Below are 10,655 nucleotides of genomic sequence, written 5' to 3'. Positions count from 1 at the left end.
GAGGTTTTGAAACATTTTCCTTTTTACGGTGCAAGGTTGTTAGCCTTGCAACTAACCCCCAACCTGGAGGACTAGGGCACCTGACCTCTCCCCCTCGACCAATCTGGCTAGGGAGGCCCTACCAGTAGCTATGCTACCGCCAGCTTAGCTCTTGGGGTCACTGAGGTACTCAAGCCCCATGACCACGACAAGATGCAGATACCAGGAAAGTGAAATTGGCAAAATTATATTTATTTTCCCACAAATTTTAAACCAACAGTAATACTGTATGTATACATGGTAACTATTTATTAGTAGTTTAAAACAGTAACATTTTAAATTCAGTCTTTATAAACTATACATTTAAATTACTATTTTTCTTACACTCATAAATTGAAAACATGAACAGACTAACACAATGACAATGAACATATGACACTTAAAAGAATACTGATTTAAAATTCAGGTATGCATTCATATTATATAAATGATGACAATGGTAACAGGATATAAAGATTAAAATTATGAATATTCTTGGACATTGTTCTTTGTCTATTAATTAAAGCAACCCAGAATGTGTTTAAAACACATTGTTTGATACTAGCTCTTTTCAGTGGCCCCAAGTGACTATGTTGTATGGTTTCACATGATTATGGAAGCAGAACCAGCTTATGAAATGTGTGTTTTTAAATATTATAAATTATCAGATGTAGGAAAATATGCACAAGTTTAATGACACACCTTATAAACCTTTATTCAAAGCTATCAAAGTATTCCCATATGAGGTGCCTGATCTAGAGTAAATTTAGGCAAGATTTTAAAAGTGAACATAGTACATACTCCGACATCTAGATACAGTAAAGCGATGGGTGAAAAACGATCATTTAAGAATCAAAATTAATTTAAACAAAACATTTTCATTCTTGGGTTAAATATAAAATGCAAATTTTTGCATCTTTGTACATCCAGTTCATTAATTATTTTCTTATTATCTACACATTATGAACTAAATCTATCTCAAATTGTACAGAAAACTTTAGTTCATTTATTTGGTACAACTGTTGTCTGGTTATTCAGTAAATCCCATAACATCCACATTTAATTAATTCAGATAAATGACATTCTATTGTACTCCGTTGCAAGATTGCATATTTACATTTAAAACCTGGGTGCTTCAGATTTTTGAAAATTAAAATCAGCTTAGCTGTTAACTTTAGGTGCTGCATACTAAAGTATTTTTTAATGAATATTTTGCGAACATGGTCATTCAGACCCTGTCGTATAGACACTTTTATTAATGTTTGTTGATTTTGGGCAAATTGTTAAAGTCTGATGAGTTCGTAGAATTTCACATTTATAAAATATTATATAATAAAGTAATGTGAACATATTATTGGTTTATAATTAAAAAGAAACTTCATTCATGTTTATCAGTGCTGTGAATTTGGAATATTAAAACTGTGTCTAGAGCATTTATTCATATCAAATGTCTGAAACTGCCTGTTGGTGTAATTGGTCTCTTTAAAGGACGTTTTGTGACAATTTGCACGAATTCAAATTCATCATATTCTATACAATATGAAAACATTACTTTAATCGACATTGAAAACAATTATTAAACAACAGGTTGTAATTAAAATCTGGGTTCATTAACTGTAATATTTGTTCAGTTGACTTCTTTTCAGAAGCATGGAGGTGGTCATGGATTTTTGATGTAACTGAATTTTCATAACTGGTTCCATTCTTATCATCTATTCATTCATGAACACTTCACAGATGTTGACTGGTGACTGAGAAATCTCTGCAGCAAATTAAGAAGTCAAGTAAAAATAATGAATATTGAGGTAATGTTTGTATTTAAAAGTCCAAATTATTTCTGTTCTTACCTCTGAGATTGTCACTGCTAATGCTGTCTGTATCATCGCTACTTTCAAAGACGTCAGAATCAGTGGTCTTAATGACGGATTTCAGTTTACAACAGCTGGAGCAAGCAGATTCACTTGTTTCATCATATGGTCGGTTAGCCCCAGCATGAATTTCAGCTCTGTTCCTCTGCCATATAGGATGGTTTGGCTGGAGCGACATTACCTGTCATAGGAATCGTGTAACCTTTAACAAGCTGATGTTTCTTTAAGGATTTGTGACAACATCGATTCATTGCGCTTTTGTCAATGGAGGGCATCAAATCCCTTTGCAGTACTTTTATATAATTTATATTTTATACCTTTTAGAATGTATCAGTGTGTGTCTGTTAATGGTCGCTGTACCCAAAGAAGTGAAGTGGTTGTCAGTATGTCAAAATAACATTTGCTCCCACATATTGCATCGGTGTTAAATACCTCACACTACACGCGCTTATATATGCTGTCTCGGAAACTTAAAAGCTACCGAAAGCCGTTTTTGAAATTCTGTCATGTTGATGGTCTTCTTTTTTGTAATTCTGTGTGGACTCATGTGGCTAACTTTGGCCCTGAAGTTTGAGGTTACGTGTTTCTCCAAAACGTTGATATCTACCCATTGGCGTATGAATTGTTATAGTCAGATCAGAAGTTTTTGGCTGGTGGAGAATCTGGCAGTGCATAAGTAAGCTTCATTGGGCATACCTTTTCACAGCATGCTCTGCTGACAATACCACGATGGCCAATAACCTTCCAGAGAGTTTCTCTGCTTGTAAGCAACTCTTGATACTGCCACTGCCAGTGAAATCCGAAGGTCCACACGTACAGCTCACACTTTATATCTTCATCATCTTCTTCTGTGTCATGGGCCAGGAATCTGGCATTTTCATAAAAAAATTACATTTCATATTGGTAGCCATAAAGTGGAAAAGGGAATAGTTTCTTAAACTGTCTTAATTATTTATTTGTTTGCAATTGGTAATGGCAACAGAGGCTTGGGTTATTTTAAAACGGTCTGCTCAAGGATTGGAGAAAAAACATATTGATTTTCATAATCTTTATTTTTTGACTTCAATTGTTAAGGTGACCAAGTTAAATATGGAAGAATAATATTGAAATCGGTTTTAGGGAAATTCATTGTGAAGCTATGAACTGTATCAAACTTATTCTGCATAGAATCCAATTACCATCAATGGTGAAAGTGGTTTTCCTTCATGCTATTAAATTTGTGTAGCATTAAAAATCATTCAAAATATTACATTTCTATTAATTTTGTCAGGTTCTGTTATGTACATACATTCAATTCAGTACTTACATAATTTGTGTCACTTACAATGCAACAAAGAAATTATAGCATGTGAATTCCTGTGGAGCATACTGGGCTCGTTTGAAGTAAGTGAAAACCATGGCCAGGAGGTATTTATCAGCAAGTTTTGAACACGTATCATTCTTGAGAAATTCCTGGATTACCGGAACTTTATCTTGAGACACATTAAGAGAGATGCATGTGCAAAATTAATTTTTTGTTAATAATACAGTCCCTTCAACATGTAGCTGCTTGCCAGCCAGCTGAATATAAATCCCATTTAGCTTACAGCTCTGAACTTAAATTTAATTTCTATATTGGCCACAGTGGCTGATGAAAAGCTGTATGTAAAAGTTAATTTAATCTTTCAGTATCGAGTTGAATCACTAAACAGAAATTCATTATCTATTACTGCTATCAGTATCATAGTTTGATTTAATTTGTGCATCTCATTCAAATCTATTATTATTTGATAAAATATTAGAATATTATAATCAGGTTTGTAGCAAGATACTTATTGTAACATATGTTACACACGTTCATCCTTTAGTATTTTGAAAACATTAGAGTGTTTATTCTAAGAGAAATAATGCTATTCTCTATGAGTTTTATGTGTCTTTATAGAATATGTATACTTATTTAGTAATTAGTAAATATGTACAAATACAGTTTTGGAAAACAACCATATTTTACATTGCATATACAAGGTACCTAAAAACTGTAAAAACATATCTATTTCTCTTTCATCGACTATCATTGCAGTGTTGAGTTTTCTTGTTGGATAATTTCGTATTCCTTGTGAAACCCAGCAATTGCATCCACTATCAGGCTTGTCAATGTAAACATCTTTTGTGATATCCTTTGTAGACATGCATATTTTATTGTTGTTTTGAGGCATTTCCTGGTACTGGCAGTACTGTTTGTACCTGTGAAAAAGGAGGTAAAGGTTACTGCTAACTTAAGTACTGTAGCATTGTATCTTAAAAACAACATACATTTTTAATAGCCATATCACAAACTAAATAAAAATATGAACAATAAGCATGGAAGAATGATTTTAATATTGGTGTCAAAATAATGTACAGGGAGGTAATTTAAACTCTACATGGTATTAAGAACGATACGCCCTGTTCATTGACATAAAATTGTCATATTTCAGCATATATTAATCAATATACTAATTAACTACTTACGAAGTTTAAAAAATTCTTGGCGCGCAATCCTGCGACTTATTCGACAGACAGGTAATCCTTTAGTACAATATATTTTTACAGAGAGCAGCACTAGTGAAATTTATGGTGGTGTCGATGAGGGATAGATTTGCTTCGAGAGTAGACGAAATTTCGATATGCGCGCGGCAGGAATTACATTATAGGTTTAGCATTAACAACTGCGGTTATTGGAAATGCATACTATCAAAAAAAGCAGTTCTATCCAACAGTAGTGTATATAACAAAATCAAATCCGAGTATGGCGGTAGGTTCTCCGTTCTTTTGACATTTCAATTGCTTTTTGGTAAGGCTTATTATTAAATCGTTAATGACATTGCATAATTTAGTTATTATTGTAACAAAATTCTGTATTCTTTTCGGAGCGTGTATTTGGAATAATAACCTATATCAATGAAACATGAGCTCATTGTCATAGGTTCTCAGGGCAATATGCAAAGGTAGATTGAAACAAGTATTTGTTCTATGATATGTTCTACGTCCCTGGCTTGGGCCTGTAAAGGATTTGTGGAATGCGAATAAAATCTTTTTTATTCTGAGACTTTTAGAGGATCATGATGGTGTGTACAGTTATATCTGGATGTTCGATGTGTGTTCGTATCGTAGTTTGTTATGAAATGTTGGATTTAGCATGGTACTGAGAGGAGAACTTGAAATTCAGGTAAAAGTGTAGGTCTTTAATTACCCAGCTCATCACACATTAGTCTGCAGGTAGTACTGAGTGATTATAAATGCTAATTTGAACTAAAGTGACTCAACCTAACCTATCGTATTATAATCATCTAGTAATATTTGTCAGGCATACAACCAGTGGTGTCAGGAATGAATGTATACTTTCATGCACTTGAATTACTAATATAAATAGATACTAATTATGGGATTATTATAAGATTATGAAAGAGTTCATTACTTTGAAGATAAAGACTTTTAAATGTGGTTATTGATGTCATATGGATTTTCCTGTTTGCTATATTTGCATAGGTTTAATGCACATTATATCATGCATCATATTTCTGGTCATCTTCTCTTCTACTTTATAGAAGAAAACAAATACTGTAAATATTTATGTAAGTATCTGTAATAAGTATGCAGTTATAATTCTTTTATTATATTGTACCGAGTGTTCATATTAATATCGTGACATGTTTTGCATCCTTGGCTTTTGTATGAAAGATCTGTGGAATGTACCATGAAGCTGCCATGTTAAATTCAGTTCCAGTCCAACCTCGTTTTGTTGGACCATGTAATGGCAAATTTCAAAAGCAGTGGCAATAAAGCATCTTGTTTTAGATTGTTCTGAATAGGAAATGCATTGGATCATTGCTCTTTTGTGGTGGTATGCTGTACTAGCACCTTTTCTTAAAAAAGGAAAATTCTGTAAAATTGTCAGACAAACTCAAAGTACTGCCATCTTTGTTTTTAAATAAATATGTATCTGTATGGACTTTGCTGTATTTTTTGTTTAAGTTGAGAAAACTTTGTTTATATGTTCATGTTTTGTCTCCTGACTACAGGACTAAGTCATGTATAATGGTAGCTAATAAATCCTTTAAGAATGTGGAAAAGTTAACACTTTTGGGGATGATTTTATTCGTGATGAAACTAAGAGTGAATTAAATTCAGGGAATGCTTACTACAGTGCAGTTTAGAATTTTTTGTCACCCCATATGTTATCTAAAATATACAGAACTATTATTTTATCTGTTGTTTTGTATGGATGTGAAATTTTATTCTGACATAAGGAGAAGAACACAGATTGAGGGTGTTTGAGAACAGGGTGTTCAGGAGAATATTTAGACCTAAAAGGAATGAACTGACCGGAGGCTGGAAAAGTATGCATTGTGAGGAACTCCATAATTTGTACTCTTCCTGAAATATTACTGTGGTGATCAGACCAAAGAAAATGAGGTGTGTGGGACATTTAGTGTGCGTGTTGGGAAAAGCATACAAAATGTTAGTTGGAAAGCCTGAAGGGAAAAGATCATGTGGAAGACCTAGGTATAGATGGGAGGATAATCTTAAATTTGAATCTCAGGAAAATTATCAATTGCCTGGGAGGGTGTGAATTGGATTTATTTGGTTCAGGACAGAGACTTGTAGCAGACTGATGTGAACATGGTAATGAAATTACAGGCTCCATAAAAGACAGGATGTTTGTTGATGAGCTAGCTAAGTGTATGACCAACTTTTTGGGGACTGTTTCATGGTGTTAGTTATATGTTGTCATATATTTTTGTTTTGCAGGTAATATATGTCCAGGCATTCATCATGGTAATACTGGTGGGAAAACTGATGAGGAAAGTATTTTTTGGACAGTTGAGAGCTGCAGAATTTGAGGTATTGTATTCAACACATTTAGTATAGTAGGAATTCATAGAGGGGAAAGAGGTTAAAACTCAGACAAAATATACCAGTTTCTTAATGGTGAAGCCGTACAATGCACGCAGATGGTAACTTGAATTAGCATTTTTTTTCTCTGCTGTGACTTCATGTCTGACTGAATGAATGTTTCTGATACGTTGTTAAGTTTTGCTGCTTCTCAGGGTATTACTGGGATAGTTTGAAAGCAGAAGCTGCTGTAAAGGTGGCAGATGTTCTGGGTGGGAAATTGAATTAAACCATTTGTTGCAGTATATCATGCAGATATTTCTTTTTATTGCAGCATCTCATGGAACGGTCATGGTATGCTGTCACAGAAAGATGCCTGGCATTCACTGTTTTTCGAGATGATTTTAGTCCAAAGTTTGTTGCACTTTTCACTCTTCTTCTGTTCTTGAAGTCTTTCCACTGGCTGGCAGAGGACAGAGTAGATTTTGTAAGTAAACTTCTTAGTCTTTGTAAGAATAGATGGCACTTCTCTCATTGCAGCGTAATGCACTGACTTGTACATATCCTGAAATAAAATACCCTAGAATGCTTATTGATAAAGTTGTATTTTGAGCAATATTCATGTCAACATTTTGTTAGCATCCTTGCAGAATTGGTACCGCAAGAAACAGTGCGACAAGTTTATTGAATCTGTGCTGCATTCTGTTTTCAGATGGAAAGAAGCCCAATTATATCGTGGTTGTTCCACATACGAGTTTTGTGTAAGTTATTTGTAAACAATACAGCATTATGAGTCAGTGATTTTGCTTTACAAGACCTTGGGGACTATTTTTATATGATTATTTAATACAGAATTCATAATATATGCCACAGAGCAGCCCGCTTCAGTTAGACATTGAATTCACCTGTACATAACATTTATACCATTTCTGTAGACTACGTGAGTTAAATATTTACTTTTATTTGCTGTTTGCCTTATATAATAGACAATTTGCAGAAAATTTGACAGAATACCAACTAAGGACATGCCATAATCTACAGATTGTCCATTAATACACCAGGTAAATGTAACGAGGAAGTCTGAAAAAAGGTATCGCAGATTACTGTTGATCATAGACATGTCAGCCAAATTAAAATTGCTGAAATCCTTTTTTATGGATCTTAGGGAGGTGGGCTGTGAGCGTGGTCAATGGATGGAGTTGGCTCAGGATTAAGTCCATTGGCGGGCTTTGGTGTTGTCAGTGTTGGACCTGTGGGTTCTGCTACCAGGGAGTTAGAAATCCTTTAGTTAAATATTTGTAATTTAACAAAACATTAATGAAAGTAATTTGTTATTTTTGCAGCATGAAACAAGTCAAAATATCAGAATTTGTAGAACAGTAGAGAAGAATTGGAAAAGAAATACGTGGACAGGATGAGCTTTGACAGAATTCAAAAAGAGTTTTTAAAATATCAGTCAAAAGCAAAGCATTCTTAGGAGGGCCTTTAAAATGATGGAAGGAATGTGTTTTGCAGTGTTCCTAACAGGGTTCAGTGGGCTTTTTACTGGAAAGAGCAATAATAATGTTTGATTCCTGTGGATGAATGTGACTTTTTTGCAGCATTGCTCACCATGCTTGGTGCTCTTGACCTGAATTTTGTGTGTCATGCATATCAGTCCACAATCACCAAGGGTGCATCAGTGCAACTTGTATTTGGATTTGAATATGCCATCCTCCTTACCATCATCATCAACATGTTCATTAAGTATATGCTCCACACGATTGATCTGAACAATGAAAATCCATGGGACAGCAAGGCTGTATTACTTTTGTACACTGAATTGGTCATGGGTGAGTCATATGGAAGTTATATAATTATAGATTGCTTTTGTGATTGGTAGTTGGAATTATTGGATATGTATTACTATGGTCTTGTTTTTGACAGGGGTATTGAACAATAATTTACTCATGTGGTTGGCTGAACTTCAATGGGGAATGTTTTTTATACCGGGTCTACAATTTATGAGGCTGCGGTCGTGCTTGCATTGCGTGGTCGGCCGGCTCTCTGTTGATATGGGCGGGAGTTATGCTCGTTCTTCCAGTGGGTGACCGGTGAATCAGTTTCAGTGCTGCTAGTAACAGCGGACTACGAATATTTCTCGTCACTAGTACATGTCATTACATTAATTGTTCTTACCTTATATCACAAAGATGTTCAAAGTGACTTACTTGTGCTTGCAGGCAACTTCACATATCGTTAACACGTTTCAAAATACTCGACGAAGAAAATATTCGGCAATTTCCCAAGAAGAGCATCGTCGAGTATTTTGAAACATGTTAACGAGATGTGAAGCTTGCCTGCAAGCACAAGGAAGTCACTTTGAATATCTTTTATGATTTAAGGTAAGAACAATTAATATAATAACTTGCATTAGTGACGAGAAATATTTGTAGTTCGCTGTTACTAGCGGCACTGAAACTGATTCACCGGTCACCCACTGGAAGAACGCGCACAACTCCCACCTACAACAACAGAGCGCCGGCCGACCACACAATGCAAGCATGACCGCAGCCTCATAAATTATAGACCCGGTAGTATCCTACCTTATTGTCCACTTGTTATTTTCTTTTATCCGTTTCATACTGTTATATTCTTTTTGTCCTATGTTCTTTACCCTTTCCTGTAATTTTTCTATACTTTAATCTGTGTTGCACAAATTCACTCTATTCCGACACTGTCAGACAAGCTAATTCAAATGTCCTCTTTAATGAGGGTCTTAGTATATGATATGTGGTGGTGAAAATCTCATTTTACTGTATTCGACTGTATTAGTCATGATCTTGTTGCAGGTTTTATCAAAGTCATTTTATACATCACCTTTGTTGCCATCATGGTTCGAATCTACACATTACCATTATTTGCATTTAGGCCGATGTACTACACAATGAGGTGAGCATATTTTGCATTTACTCTCTTGAAATTTACATTTCTATTGAAAAAGTCTTTGTCAAAGTGTGATAAAATCTTAGGCTGTCACCCATGTCAGGTGGTTAAAAATTACTGATGCTTTGGGGACAGAGATGGTCGCTGAAACATCAGTGATTTTTAACCAGTTTGCACTTAGAATATTTTATTAATGTCAGTCGCCGTGAAAGCTTTTGATCATACCTCAGCAACGCTGAATTCTTTCTCAGGTGTGGAGTAGGTTTTTTTTAGAAAGCAATTAGATTTTTCTGTCTTAGGTTAAAAGTCTGTCGTATAATGTAGATGCATAATTTAACACTTTATTGACTGAGGCTTTTCTGTTTTCCAGAGTCCCTTTAGACAGAAAACTAGGACAGGAACTCTTTGTTCTTCTGTCCCTGACTTACGATCCACAATTGTTTTCCCATTTGGTGCAGTGGTTGAAAAAGTGTTGCTAAAGAAACTTAAGAAATAACTACCAGGGAATTTGGGGGGGGGGGGGGCAAAAAGAAAGTAAAGTAAAGTAAAGTTTGTCCCGCTACATGCCACATAGGCGCTTGGGGTGAGTGGAGGTATAGCTCCTCTCTTCCTTGACCTCGGCACTAGATGGGGGTGAGTGGTCAGCATCACGTCCTGGCCGGCTTTACCCCCGGGAAAGGACCCTGGTACCCATTGTAGAGGAGGCTTGGTGGGCCACAGAGCTGGTCTGGACGCAGAGGCTAGAGGAAAAATCCTCTGCGCCCGTCGGGGATCAAACCCCAGCCGTCCAGCCCGTAGCTAGTCACTATACTGACTGAGCTGTCCCGGCTCATGACAAAAAAGAAAGATAGATAAAAAAACAGTTTCTGGTGTTATTAAACATCATTTTATTGTGTTCAGTCACCCTAAGAGTTTCAAGTATTACATAATTTTTTAAGTCCGTTTAAATAAAAGCCAAATGATTTATTAAAAGCAGCAATAAGTGTATAA

General features: G+C 35.3%; 1 protein-coding gene across 1 annotated transcript; it reads right to left on the bottom strand.

Annotated features, from left to right (window-relative positions):
* Window positions 1-156: 156 nt before the first annotated feature.
* On the bottom strand, window positions 157-4,480 carry LOC147871754 (speedy protein A-like). The gene is made up of 6 exons (XM_087360273.1): window positions 4,377-4,480; window positions 3,895-4,109; window positions 3,211-3,358; window positions 2,583-2,754; window positions 1,866-2,067; window positions 157-1,780 (listed from the first exon to the last, which is right to left on the bottom strand). The coding sequence occupies exons 2-6, from the start codon at window positions 4,079-4,081 to the stop codon at window positions 1,731-1,733; spliced, it is 759 nt and encodes a 252-aa protein (XP_087216399.1). The 5' UTR covers window positions 4,082-4,109; window positions 4,377-4,480; the 3' UTR covers window positions 157-1,730.
* Between the last annotated feature and the right edge of the window lie 6,175 nt (window positions 4,481-10,655).

Source organism: Zootermopsis nevadensis, unplaced genomic scaffold (genome assembly GCF_977971745.1).
Source record: "Zootermopsis nevadensis isolate Lab colony 2312 unplaced genomic scaffold, Znev_1.0 Znev_ptg000040l, whole genome shotgun sequence".
NCBI classification, from domain to species: domain Eukaryota; kingdom Metazoa; phylum Arthropoda; class Insecta; order Blattodea; family Termopsidae; genus Zootermopsis; species Zootermopsis nevadensis.
This window is presented reverse-complemented; position numbering and strand designations above follow the sequence as displayed.